Here is a 13,970-nt window from a genome sequence, read left to right as displayed (position 1 = left end):
TTTTGTATGCTGTTACCATTTGCTGCTGCCACAGCCTCATTTCCCCACAGTGATCTTTACAGTTTTATCTTATCTTATTTAGAATCCACTGGCTCACCCTGGATGTACTGTGAAACAGGCTGCCACCACATGATAGTGTACAGTCACGCTTGTGCTGAAGGGACATTATTGTTGTTTTATATTCCCAAGGAGGAAGTTATTCTATCACAATCTGTTTCTGACCAGCTGTGTTTTACCACATGCTGTTCTGTCAAGATTTCCCTCCTAGTTTTGCACTGACCATGTTCAAACTCAAGACGTGTCAGTAGCTACAAGAATAAAAGCAACATCTTGAGGCCATTTCGGCTCTTGTCTGTTGTGCCGGAAAATTGCAGATGCTAGTCGACTTGTAGCTGTTATGCAGCTCTGTGTGATGTGAGTTATGCGATGCAGTAGGAATAAGTAATGAGCCAGGAGCAACAGAGCAGCCCCATGGTAGCCAAAGCAAAAAAGGAATTATATCATGGCTGTGAGACATGGAGATAGAAGCTTCAACATGAGATAAATTTGGGAGAATTCAAATATTGGAGTTCCCTCTTTGTCATGAGCTGATGATAAAGGATGGCAAAAAAAAAAAAGCCTGAAGCCTTGCACAGTCCAGTGCTTGGTGACTAAAAGTCTCAGTTGGAATGAGACACTGGCAAAGACACTGCCGTCGTTTCTCATAATAAGACTGTCGGGAAAAACACACCCATTAAGAAAAACAAGTGTTAAATAACTAGATGTTCTGTCATATGGGTGGATACCGACTAACGTAATATTTAATTATAGCAGAATAGTGACACTTTATAACATGCATATACCTCCATAATAGTTTGATCAGTCAAACTCAATGTTCCAGGCTTTTTTCTGTTTCTCTGTTCACTTGCATTAGTTTTAAGAAACTCGTCTAAGAACCAGACTTTTAACACATATAAATCTTGAAAATAGGGAGGTCTATGTTCATAAATACTACAGAATACAACATCCTTCACTTTTAGTCCTTTTTTAGTCCTTATGCCTGTCACTCACAGAGGGATTCCACCATAAAATACTCTTTTTTTGACATAATGTCTTATGAGCATCTGTCACTTAATCCTGATAAAACTGGATTAACATGGCCACAGTTGGTCATTGTTCCTATCAAATATACATTTTAAAATTCTGCCATCCTCTTACCCAGGTGAGGTTTAGCCTACTGTCTCTGGCGTTCCTGATCCTGACTCTATTATACTTTTCATTGTATTTCATACTATAAATTTCAAGATTATAGAATTTTTGTTGAAAGAATATATCACTGCACTGTATCCATTGGTACTTCTGATTTTAATCAGTTTCATTTGATTAGTCACCTTGTATACACAGCATATGATGGATTTCTGTTGAAAGAAGGATGATTTTTGTTTCACTGACAGCACAGAATAATTAAATACTTTAACAAACGACAAAGAATGAGTGATAAATAAATGGCTTCAGCATGTCCTGCACTTCCTGGATTCACCTTGAAGTGCTTAAATTAGGCTACACCTCAACTGTGTAGGTTAGGTCTCAACTGCGAAGGTAAATTATCTAGAAGAACTTGGTATTGAACTTGAGTCAGATGTATTTATGTCAGATGTTGAACAAGGACTTCTCACTTTGCCTTCCAGATAATCAGTAAAATGCATCAGCTCTGAAGTGGCCGCATGTTATCTCATAGAGCGTCCTGTGCTCCTCTGCTCTCGAGCTCAGTCCTTGGTGTCTCCTCCATGTCCCGTGTGGAGATCCTGACTCCTGACTTCCTCCGCACCCTGTGCCTCCACAGCAGCACGGCCAGGGAGAAGAGCAGGAGGAAACCCAGCGCTCCTCCGATGAGCCCGGCTTTAAGAGACACGCTGCTGCCTTCGGGCTTGTACATCGTGCAGGACCCCTCGCTGGCTCCAGCATCGTTCACTGCCACCACACACACCTCCACTGTGTCATCTATCCGGCCCGCGGAGAAGCTCCTCTGCCCCTCCCCGAACTCCCGCTCCTCTCCCCCTACAGTCACTTTGTAAGCTGTCACGTACGAATAAGGCGCGCACCACCGGATCACCACCTCGGACCCTTCCCGGGACACCTTTTTGAGGGCGGGGGCCTCCGGGGCCACGTTGTCTAAGGTAGTCCCGCGACAGAGGCATCCGGTGGAGGCGGCCTGGTCGGCGCAGGGGGGCTGCATCTCCAGGCACGCGTCGTAGTCGCACTGCTGAGGCTTGCTGCCGGTCAGGAAGACTCGCCTGGGTGGCCGGGTGGTGACTGTATCCTCAGGTGTGTCATAGTAATCCTCCGGTGGAAGTTCAGCGGCTGCGTTTTCAGACCCGCGCGGCGTCAGAGGGAGCGTCAGACTCGTCCCTGTCGTTGCCAAGGAAGCGTATCCTCGGATGAACAGCAGGGAAACGAGCACCAGGGGAAGAGCGAGGTCCCTGCTGGCAGCCATCATGGCATCTGGAGACCAGAGGGAGTAATATTCCATGAGTGTATTAGAAAAATTTGTTTTTGCATAGCAGTGAAAATATTTCAGTTTGACGAGTAGGCTATTATCCCCTTGGGTCTCCAGTCGTACATACATTTAGAGTCAGTTTCTGTTTTTTCTGTCATGAAACAGACTACACAGCTTCCCCCCTGATGCTGTCGAGATTATCTGAGTGCAATGGGGAAAGACTGTGTGGAATGGAACAAACAGCTTCAGGACAAGCCTAGTTTCAGCTGGAAAATTAAAAACTAAAGTGCTACCGTCGACACAAAACTTTAACTGTTGTCTCAGAGCAAGAGCACAATGGATTCACTCTTGAGTGGCTGAATGGCAAAAAAAAAATCTGGACATTAGATCAGTGGAAAATGCTATATCCTGTGGCATTTTTATCAATGATTTATGGCCAATGAAAGGGTTATTCAAGCTTGTATATAGCTGCCCCAAATAATCCTCATTTTGTTAAGCTTTTGGAGGTGCTTGAGTATAAATCAGCATTCCAGACTGTATTGCACAAGAGTCTGCATGGCTACACACCCCAGATACAGCGCAGCCCTGTCAGCTGGATCCAGTTACAGGAAAGCTGCCTTTGCGATTTCCACAAGAATCCACAAAAACATACCTGAAATATGTTCCAGGGTGTAAATGCATACAGAGGAAAACTTGATAACAGTGCTGCACAAACACGGCCCATTCAAATCTCTTAGCATAAGTCCAGATTTAACCACAAGAGCAAGAAGAAATAGTAATTTACATTTTTTTTTTTTGCCACAGCTAGAATCACTCCTGCGTAGAGTGAATATGTGTACGAAATAGTGGAAAATATGAACTCACCTGTTGCTTCTAATAGTTAATAATCTTCATCAAACTCTTATCTCCTTTCTCTCTCTGTCTGTTTTTCTTCCACTTGCTCCCTCTCTCGGTCTCTCCCTCTTTATATGTTTTTTTTTTGCCCTCTCCCCAACAATCACCTCCTTCTTTCCGCCCTCCCCCAATTCCTCTCTCTCCCTTATTCCCGACCCTTCTCCCCCAGCTCCAACTCCCTCCTCCCAGTTCCATAGTGGCTTAGTTATGCGAGTGTGTGTGTGTCTCTGTGAGTGAGTGTGCTATTAGTTATCTCATTATTCCAATATGTGAAAAGGTCATTTCTGGTGTGAACCGCATAAATTCTTAGTGCATTCCTCTGCAGTGTGCAGGTTTTTCAGAGCATGTCTCACTTGTTAATGAGCGCTTGTTTGCCTTTTAGGGATGAGGACAAATGAATAGGATCGGCATTTTTCAAGGTTCGTGCTTTGATTCATAGCAGCTTGTCACCGTTGACCGACACCAATGACTCCCAGCTGCCTCAGTGACTGTTGCACCTTCTTACCCACCTAACCTTTCACCTACATAAACTGCATGACTTGGCCGTGAAGACTGCACATTGCCAAAACTTTAAGTGTTGAGACTGGTGTGCAGGAGTTGACCAAAGACCGGAAATCAACCTGACTGGACTTGTTTTGTAAGTAAGTGCCACACTGGTGTTTGTGAATAGTGGGATGGGTGGATAAAAAAATAAAATAAAAGGAAAATGTCGAAAATGTAAAAAAAAAATGCCACCTTCTATATCAACATCATCACTACAGGAAAGCAACATCCAAAACAATCCATGTTCAAGGAAGACAAGAACCAAACTGAAAGACTCTTTGTTGAGTTGTGTGACACAAGGTGTCTTGCGTCACACAACTTGTGGTGATATTGTGGTGTGCTGATATGTGGAAAACTCCCAAAGTGGTGACTTCATATCCAACAGGACATTCAGAACTCAGTATGCAAGAATGTTTGACCAGATTTAGCTCAGATGTTTCTGTCCCAAACAAATTCTTGAGATCAGGAGGCTGGAGGAGCGATCAAAGCAGCTTGGTTGGCCCTGCAGCTCTCATTGTGTGAGCAGGTCAACAACTCAGTAGCAACGGCTGATGTCTCTTTAAGGCTCTTCGTCTTTTCATCCATGTTTGATATTCATGGCACAATATCTGTGTAGTGTGAGATGTGCAAAGCCAAGTCTTTAAAGGGTTTAATCACAAAACTAAATAAATTAAGATACAAACTTGTTTATCGTTGCTGTCCAGTGAAAACCCCTGTCATCCAAAATGTCAACTTTTAAGAAACTAAGAAAAACAGCCTTCCATGCATTTTTGAGTTTATCCAATGGGTTTAGGAAGGGTTTAATAAGACCAATCTTTCAACTGGAGGATAGGTTTTAGGTTTTAGGTTTTTGCAGGACAACAGAGTTATGATACTCATAAAATAAAGATGTTATGGCAGGCAAAGTGGACATTGGAGAGGGAGGGAGTCGAATAGATTAGCAAGTATAGTTAATGCCACCTGGCTAGTTAATTGGACAGCTGCTTTGTGTGTGTGTGTGTGTGTGTGTGGGAGGGTCACTGAATGAGACATATTTCTGGTGTAATTCTGGATGTTGCACAACTACCAGCAGATGGTAATTATTATTACATGGGTTTGTTATGTAACTCCACCAGCTCATCCCTCTTTGCCACGGACCACGTCAGATTTTCCCCAACCACTGTAGTGTAATGAAGAACCTGCTACTCTATTCCATTAGGAGAAGATCACCTTGTTTGAAATGGAGGCAACCTGAATGAATACTACAAGATACTGTCATAGCAGTAGGCTGCCACAAGACCTGTGGTACAAATGATCCTGTGGTAATGGATGTGGATATGACAATTATAGTATGACTGTTTTTTTATGGCCAATATGTACAGTGAGCTAACATTTTACTTATTTTTCTTGGAAAAATGTGGCAATTGTGATGAGCAATGTCATCATTACTGCCAACTATAATAATGTTACCAGTTTAAAGTTTGATAGTCAAAAAAATCTATTATTTGTGGCAGATAAGAAAAGAACACAACTTAATAAGACCTGTAAAATTACAATTAACAAACATAGTACATTTTTTTATACTTCATTTCAGCTTTACAACATAGTAGGCTACAACCCACACATCGGTCCTACATAAATATAGACCAGACAACAAATTGGAAATGAGACATTGAGACACCAAGGAAGACTTTCAATAACAAAGTAGTAAAATGTGGAGTCAATATTTAGTGGACTCAATAGCCTACATCACCCAATGATTGCTCTGTATATGGTCTTTGTAAACAACCCAATAAACCATGTTAAACAGTGTATCTTCATGTTTGTAAAAAGCCATTCCAAAAGGAAATGTGACTCATCTAGCAGCAGACAGCCATGAATGTGACAGCCTGATGAATAACATTTACATGAAAAAGCCATCATAGGATTGTAGTGCAGCCTACAATCAGTCATCAAGCTGATGGCTCATGGACTCCAGAAGAAAACAAAAGTAAAAGCTATGAGGCAAATAAGCCAAACTGGGCTGTTAGTTTTCAGATAGCCTACCTAGAACTTGGATATTTATGACATTAAATTAAGTTTTCGTGGCGGCTGATGCTGTGACCGTGAACTTGAACACTTGAGAACAGCATCTTGCCCACTCATGGTTTGTAATTATCTACTGAATCAAACTCAGAAATTACTGCAACATCCTAGCGTTTAAAGTGAACCGATGTTGGAGAAAACACAGCCTCCTCAACCATTTTCAGATTTATTGTATTGAGAGAGCTTGCTGATGTGCAGGTACTGCAGAGTTTGAAGAGAGAAACATCTGCCTCTCTCCTCAAATGGCTGCTGCACGTCAGTCGCCGACGGGCGCAGTTCACCCTGAACGCTGACTTGCAGGGGCTTCACAAAAAGGGGCGCTTATCAGTTTTCCAGGCTTATACACTGGCTCACACTCTTCTGAAAAGTGTTTGAAATTAGTCAAAGTTAGGGTAGTCAGGGTGAAAAAAAAGTCAGATCTTTTGGGATTAAGTAACACACACATTTTTGAGTTGAATCATATTTAGTACTGTTAAGTTATGAAATAGCCTACAACAATGTATGGCTGTATTTATCTGACTAATCCTGGCTCATTTCGCCCTCTAGTGGTTAAAATTAGCAACTGGTGTTCAGTTGGAGAGTTCAGTTGCAGCCGTGTTCAACAACGATTGTCCTAAGATACGTCATTTAATAAAAAAAAACAAAAAAAACATGTTAGTATAAAGGTAGATTTGAGACACTCCACCACTTCATCTTCTCACCAACCTGGCCCAACCCCAAACCCCTCTCCTCTCCCCGGCTGTTCTCGCCCACCTTCTTGCATTTTTCAAAATCACGCAGTAGACGGAGAGAAGTTCAAACTGGGTGCAAAAATACTCTGCCACAGTCAACCACTGCCAGCGGTCTTTCAAGGAAAGCAGCTATTGGCTGTTCAAAAAGGATCACCTGTCGTAGTTGTACACGTCACACACTAATTTGCATATAACAATATTTGCTACAGTCCCTCTCAGCGGACTGAGAGGGCCACACTGGGAAGTGCTGTGATCATCGGACCTCTTAAAATTATCAGCAAATAGCAAAAGATTTCCGATTTCTTTATACCACTGCTGATGCAAGTTATTATGACAGTATATTAGGGTCATTGTAGGTGAATTTCTTTTTTTTTTACCACAGCTGGGGGGAGGGGGCTAATATTTCAAGAATATAATCAGAATTTCTGAGATTAAAGTCAGAAATTTACAAGAGTGTCTGCCTGCAGGGCTTCTCTGTGGAGTCGCCTCCGGTGCAGGCTCCGCTCTCAAGTCAGCTCCACTGTGAGGACAGGAAGTGCACGCAGAAAATACAAAATATAACCGTGTAGACACTTCCGGTGGAAGCGATTTTGTCGTTGATTTATATTTAATTAATTAGTCAACATTGTAACGTGAAAACTATTAATTCCTTAAATGTAGCATATATATTGATTTTGCCTATTCTGTCTACGTAGCACGTAACGTGGGTATCTATGCCAGTGTAGCAACATACTGTATATCAATTCAATCAATTCAATTCAACAGTATCTTATTTACAAATTTATTATGATTTATTATGATTTATTCTGTCAAAATAGGACATAAACTCTGTCCATATAGCCTAGCGACATCAATTCATAGAAAAACATAAAGCTCGTTGATTGAACAATTGGAGCTTAAGCCTCTCTTCCTGTCTTTCTCAAAAAACAGACACACACTTTCACTGCAATCAGCTGAATTTAATATAGGCCAATAAATATTTTAACTATGCAAGCAATGTCGGCACACATGAAGGGCAGGAATAGTTAGGTAAAACCATATTTATTTTCTTAAAATAATTAGCCTCTTATTTATGTCATAAGCCTTAACATCTTATTATGTATAATATTTATCATGTTATATACACTATTCTGTTGTGTGCTATTACAGTAGATGGTTCCACCTAACTCCTACTACACTATATTTTGCTGCTACTTTACTCACTATCATTTAACTTTTAGACTGTACTGCACTATTGGCTTAGGTATATTGCTTGACTTTTAAATTTTTTTTTTTCATTTTAGCTTCCTTCATGTATTTTTATGTTCTATTCTTATTTTTAACCACCATTCATTTCAAATAAATAAAAGGCTAATTATTTGTTATTGTTATTCTGTTTTTGAGAAAGACAGGAAGAGAGGCTTAAGCTCCAATTGTTCAATCAACGAGCTTTATGTTTTTCTATGAATTGATGTCGTTTTCTATGAATTGATGTCGTTATTTTGTATTTTCTGCGTGCACTTCCTGTCCTCACAGTGGAGCCGACTTGAGAGCGGAGCCTGCACCGGAAGTGACTCCACAGAGGAGCCCTGCAAAAAAAGATCAGAAATTTGTGAGAAAAAACTCAGAATTTCTGAGATTAAAATCAGAAATTTGCCAGAAAAAACGTGAGAAATTTGCGAGAAAAAAATTTGCACAACAACATACAACAATATGAGATTCAACAACTTGTATTTTGTGATTTGTAATTGTGATTATCGATTTGCTAGAACAGTGAATCAGCATTGATTTCAAGTATATATCTACTAACCAAGATAATTTTAACTTTGACCTTTGCTCATTTTTGCTGTTTGACAGTAGAAAAGCAATACTTCCATGGTTAACCTGCCTGCAAGTCAGCACTCGGGTCAGACTTTACCCGTGTACACATTGTTGGCAGAGCTGCTTCACTGACGTAATTTATGTGCGACAGAAACTTCTCCATCAGCCAATGAAGTGATACACAGGCCTCACTGTACAGTACAGACAGAAGCTGGAGATGGGAGATCCGCAGCGGTAGGACTAGGGCCATGGTATCAAACACTTTTAACACTAGCTTATGGACTTGATAAATGTTATGCAGGCAATTCGCGAGCATCAGCATATTATTGCCGCACAGCCAAATTGTGCATAAAATACGCTTTTCACCGATAGGCATCGCTAAGTTGTTTTTTAGCTAGCAAGCTAATGTTAGCTAGCCAGGCCCAGCGACGATCAACTCGCCAACTCGCATCTCAGAGTTGACTGACATTGTTTTTGTAAGCGACGCCAACTAGATAGACAGCTAATGTGGCAGATGCGATTGGGAACAATTCAGCCACTGTTCTGACTCATTCCAACAACAAAAACACACAAATAATCCAATTGGATTGCAATTGCGATAGCTATCGCTAGATAACAGATCAAAGCGTAACTTGCTAACGTTAGCTAACTGAGCTAAAGCTACCCACAATAATATCATGACTTCTAGGAGGACAGGTTATGCTGGTAGCATGGACTCATCTCCATCGGGGAGTGGTAGCAGCACAATCAATAGTGGAAATCGTAAGCAAAGTATAATCAACATTCCCAACAGGACTGGGACAGAGTCTTGCTACGATCGGAAAGTGGACAAGGCTGGATACGCAACTTCCCAGGGCAACATGACTGTAACATCACTGAAATCACGTCTTGCCCCGACCATTCAAACTGCAATGTCTGCTGCAGTTGATACTCTTTTGGGCGAGGTGGTGCTTGTACTAAACGAGACACAGCAAGAGTTGTTAAATAAGGAGCAAGAGAACGAAAGACTTAAAGTGCGCCTTGAAGTGTCGGAAAGGGAACTGAAGACATTACAAGACTGTCTGTGTAGCGCTCAAAAGCTAATAGATCAACTGCAGATTACATACACAGGCACTCAGGCAATTGGTCAGTCTGTTTTTGCCCCCTCACTCTCTTCCATGACTTCCATGGCTGCAGGCCTGGACAGGGACCATCAGAACTCCCGAAATGTGAACGGAGCCGGTGTGGACTTGGGTCTTGGTGGCTCTGTGGATGAGTCCCTTCATGGGTTTGAGCCAAGAGATGACTACAAAATGTGCCAGCTTTCAATCCAACCAGATGGCTCTGTGACTAACCATGCTCTTGACTCCTTTGCAACCAACACATCTCACATGTGCTCCGACTCCAGTAGACCAGGTAAATATAAAACTTGACATTGCTGCTTGTTATAGGATATGCACATGAATGCCTCACATTTTAGGTGTCCTTTGCAAAAGATTTTGAATCTCAATGTGACTGACCTGGTTAAATAAAGATTAAAAACACAAATCAGGTTCAGTTCTGTGTTTTTCCATTAATGTGCTCATAAATTGACCGTTTCTGTATGTTTTGATCTCTGTAGATGAGAGGCAGTCCCAGGGAGGTGGAGGATCCAGGTTTGAGATTAAAGAGGAGCAGGGACCAGCTTCCGGCTCGGGTCAGCCCAGCAGGAAAGAGCCAGGGCTGCGGAGTGACAACAGAGTCGGTGACGGCGAGCAGTCGGGCCATAATGTGGATGAACTTGGCTACGTTCAAGTTGTCGGAGAGGACGGGGGTTCCCAGCGTTCCTTTACTTACCCTCTCCGCCACCCTAGACCCGTTCGGCCGCGCTCCGGCGCCCTGTCGCAGGGCGGGCTGGACGAACAGAAAGCTCTGGCTAGGACTTCTGGAGCCGTGAGGGGAGACAGTGTTTCACCGGGCAGGGCGGACGACTCCGCAGGGCCGTCGGCCTCCGACACGGCGGGGGAGCCCCCCGGAGACCGGCCCCACCACTGCCTGGAGTGCGGAAAGACCTTCCGCCTGATCTCCAGCCTGAAGAAGCACATCCGCATCCACACCGGAGAGAAGCCGTACCCGTGCGGAGTCTGCGGCCGCCGCTTCCGCGAGTCGGGAGCCCTTAAGACTCATCTGCGCATTCACACCGGCGAGAAGCCGTACTCTTGCTCCGAGTGCGGCAACAGTTTCCGCCACTTGGACGGCTTGCGCAAACACCGCCGCACTCACACGGGGGAGAAACCCTATGTGTGTGCCATCTGCGGGAAGCGTCTGAGTCGCCTGCAGCACCTCAAACACCACCAGCTCATCCACACCGGAGAGCGGCCCTGCTGCTGCCCCTTCTGCAACCGCAGCTTCAAGGAGCCGGCGGCGCTGCGGAAGCACGTCCGCACGCACCGGGAGGAAGGCGGCCACATGGGAATGGGTGCCGGAGATGACACGGACCCGGACGCCATGGACGATATTAACAACCTTCACCCGGCCGCTCCCTCCCCGCAGATGAGGTTTGGGGAGTGGGGCGCTGAGGAGGATGACAGCTCGGTGGTGGACTGTGTGTAGGGTATGTTTAACGGGGCGATTGTCCGTTCTCATTTTCACCATAGTACATACTCCAGTTAAAAAAATGGAACGTTAAAAATGGTCTTCCTATAGTTTGAAAATGTGGTGGATAAGGAAGTCTGTTCCATCCTTTTAGTAAAGAGTCAGGCTATGTATAACTCTAGCCTTGGAGTGTTATTCAGTTATCAGGGTAGCCTATTCTGACATTTTTGTGTTTTACATTCTTAGATGTAAAAGTAGCTTTTAAAATATCAATTGTACATCTAGTTTCATGGTCTTTTAAGTAACAGCAAGTAGTTTTCCCCCTACTCTCATAAAATATATATAAGCAGTGGCAGTAGCTTGAAGGTTAGAGAAGCGTTCTTGGCACAGGGAATAGACAGTTTGCTGCTTTCCCAGGAATAACTGGGGAAATCGGTGGAGGATGTGAATGAAAAGCTGTCTCCCCACCTTTTAAAAAAACCCTACAAGTGCCTTGGGCAAAGCACTCAACCCTCAACTGATTCAGTGGTGCTGCTCTGTGGCCGATTGTTCAAGACTGTTTGTGCTGGACAGCTCCCAGCTGGATTTCAGTTAGGACCAACTGTTACATTTCTGGCCATGACAATTTCCTACGTGCACATTAGCCATGGAGTGAATTTGCTAATGTAATACGTTCTTCAACTACTAAGTAGGAATGCCTTGGCCAAAAAGAAAGACAGAGATCCTTGCTGTCCTTGAGTCTGCAGTGCCTCTTCCTCGAGCCCTGCCTCTGTCCCGTCTCATCCCTTCCTCTCATCTCCAACAGCACAAACATTACGTTGTTGAGTCAGGCTTAAGTTATTTTTATCTGGTGGATACTTTTTCAAGCAAAATTGCAAGTGAGAATTGATTACTATTATTGTAACCGCTGTCTGCCCCAGCAGGCTAGCTGAAGAGTAGCTGTGAGCTGGGGAACATAAACTTTCATTCTTTCTTTCATTCATTGATTAGAAGAGGGGGAATATTTTTTTGGCCTCAGTATGCAGAATACCACAGACCAACAGCTTAAATGCTGTTTTTCCAATTGCTGAGTCTGATTATCATCTCTCTCATTACGGACCATTTCTTCACAGACAGCATTCCATTTTTTGTGCCAGCTGCTATATCTAGAAAGCCTTTTCTTTTCTGGACTTCCATTATTGTTACCAGCCAATTACTGGCAATTACTGTCTGACAGACTTTGGTGCGTGCATGTGTATATCTGTTCCTCTTGCACCAAACGCCTCCAGGCCGTTTCTGTAAATAAGAATGTAGTTTTAGTCAACTTATCTGGTTAAATAAGGGTTAAAATTTATGTGGAAAGGTTAGTGTGCAACAATGTTGAAAGACTTTTTTTAAGTAATGTCCTTTGCAACCATTAATATGCTACCATATAATGTAAATATGTAATCCTATTCAATTGCTTCCTGATAGCAAGCTGTTAAGACACAAACAGAAGCTCTGATGTGACGCATCACGATCGAACAGCCGAGCGTAGTTCTTGTCACAACCTTTTGAGCTATAGGTCTCTGGTGTCATATAAACATGTATACTACTATATTGATCTTCATGTAATTATACTATGTACATTTACAAGTGTAAGTCGTTTTTAAATGCATTCAAAATATGAAATATCTGTCACTGTATACCTGGAACAAGTTTTGCCAAGGTTGTCTTTGCCCCCGATACCATATTTGTTGTTTTTTGTACCACATCCTGGGGGCCTTTGCATGTCGATTTGAACTGAAATGGCATACTTCCTTCATGCTAAGAAGTTAGTGTAAAATGTGAAATGAATGACTTTTTTTTTTTAATGCTTCTGTGTTTAAAATAGATTTTTCCGCCCTGTCTCATTCATCCTGTTACCTAAATGTTACTATATTAAAGGGCCTTTGTTTATACTGTTTTTGTGTTTCTTTGCTGTTTGAAATTAAGAAGAGGTTACCTCAAAGTAATGATGAGTTGGGCTTTCTGCTGTGGCCACAATGTTGTAAGCTTTAAGCCACAACACACCAGGTGGATTGTTCCTGACTGCGATGCATCGCTCAAGACTCTGTCAGTCTGCTGGGACCATTAGAGGAACAAATAAAACCCACTCACTCACTGAAAATACTTTATGGGTTGGAATAAAAATCATGGCAACAGTAAAAAGCATAATGTCTAATAAGTGGATAGACTGTATGGCAGTTAAGCTAAAGCTATGAGTATATGAGCATTTAGATGCCTTTTCTGTGTGAGCTACATGGTTTGCCCAATCTATTCTTTACACTATTCTACTTCTCGATCAGATGTGAACATTTCATTGTTTGTTTCATGGCAGAGAATAGAGAAAGCCATTATTACCAACCTTGGAAATGATTTTCCAAAGCTGGTTTACTCAAACTTTCCCAAATGGATAGGTGCTATGGACACACCCACAGACAAGTCGCAAATAACACCTTGCTGTTCTCTCAATCCATGCTGAGTAATGACAGTTGTGTGCCTGCACACAAACTACTATTTGAGGCGTCCCTTGGTATGATTACAAAACCTAACTAGTTAGATGTTGCTGAAAAAAACACTAGAACTTTAAAGTGGCATTTCACCCAACATACATCTGAACTTTTGTCCCATCCTTAACTGATTCTCTACAAAGGATTATGGCTTTGCTTGTGAGATTATTATATATTTGATTGTAATTCTTTGATTTTCATTTAATTCCTAAGACGTCCCTGTTTACCAGACTGGCTCACAGGGATCATTAAAGTTTAATCTGATCAAATTCACTTATTTTATACAAAACAATTCACTAACGTGTCCCTCCATAAAGTTTGAAGCTGTTTGCTATTCCTTCCCACTGAAATGCAATTTGAATACATTTACATGTCGAGTGCAAATTAATTATCTACTAA

At 42.4% G+C, this 13,970-nt stretch overlaps 2 protein-coding genes across 2 annotated transcripts; one reads left to right on the top strand and one right to left on the bottom strand.

Moving 5' to 3' along the window:
- Positions 1 to 3,439, bottom strand: LOC139661734 (LRRN4 C-terminal-like protein). Its single transcript, XM_071540297.1, has 2 exons — positions 3,341 to 3,439; positions 1 to 2,481 (listed from the first exon to the last, which is right to left on the bottom strand). The coding sequence occupies exon 2, from the start codon at positions 2,474 to 2,476 to the stop codon at positions 1,712 to 1,714; it is 765 nt and encodes a 254-aa protein (XP_071396398.1). The 5' UTR covers positions 2,477 to 2,481; positions 3,341 to 3,439; the 3' UTR covers positions 1 to 1,711.
- A 5,285-nt stretch (positions 3,440 to 8,724) lies between these two features.
- Positions 8,725 to 12,964, top strand: LOC139661723 (uncharacterized). The gene is made up of 2 exons (XM_071540277.1): positions 8,725 to 9,903; positions 10,109 to 12,964. The coding sequence occupies exons 1-2, from the start codon at positions 9,186 to 9,188 to the stop codon at positions 11,077 to 11,079; spliced, it is 1,689 nt and encodes a 562-aa protein (XP_071396378.1). The 5' UTR covers positions 8,725 to 9,185; the 3' UTR covers positions 11,080 to 12,964.
- Positions 12,965 to 13,970: the final 1,006 nt, after the last annotated feature.

Source organism: Centroberyx affinis, unplaced genomic scaffold, assembly GCF_046629955.1.
Source record: "Centroberyx affinis isolate AG114_WGS23_722 - 3 ecotype Tasmania unplaced genomic scaffold, CSIRO-AGI_Caff_v1 ptg003599l_1, whole genome shotgun sequence".
NCBI lineage: Eukaryota > Metazoa > Chordata > Actinopteri > Beryciformes > Berycidae > Centroberyx > Centroberyx affinis.
Note: the sequence above shows the minus strand (reverse complement) of the source record. Positions and strands in the feature narration are given on the sequence as shown.

Bases quoted from the DNA above. Each gene is read 5' to 3' on its own strand.
- LOC139661734 (XM_071540297.1), bottom strand. From the start codon at position 2,476: ATGATGGCTGCCAGCAGGGACCTCGCTCTTCCCCTGGTGCTCGTTTCC.
- LOC139661723 (XM_071540277.1), top strand. From the start codon at position 9,186: ATGACTTCTAGGAGGACAGGTTATGCTGGTAGCATGGACTCATCTCCA. The intron at 9,904-10,108 runs GTAAATATAAAA...TGATCTCTGTAG, and splicing joins CTCCGACTCCAGTAGACCAG to ATGAGAGGCAGTCCCAGGGA.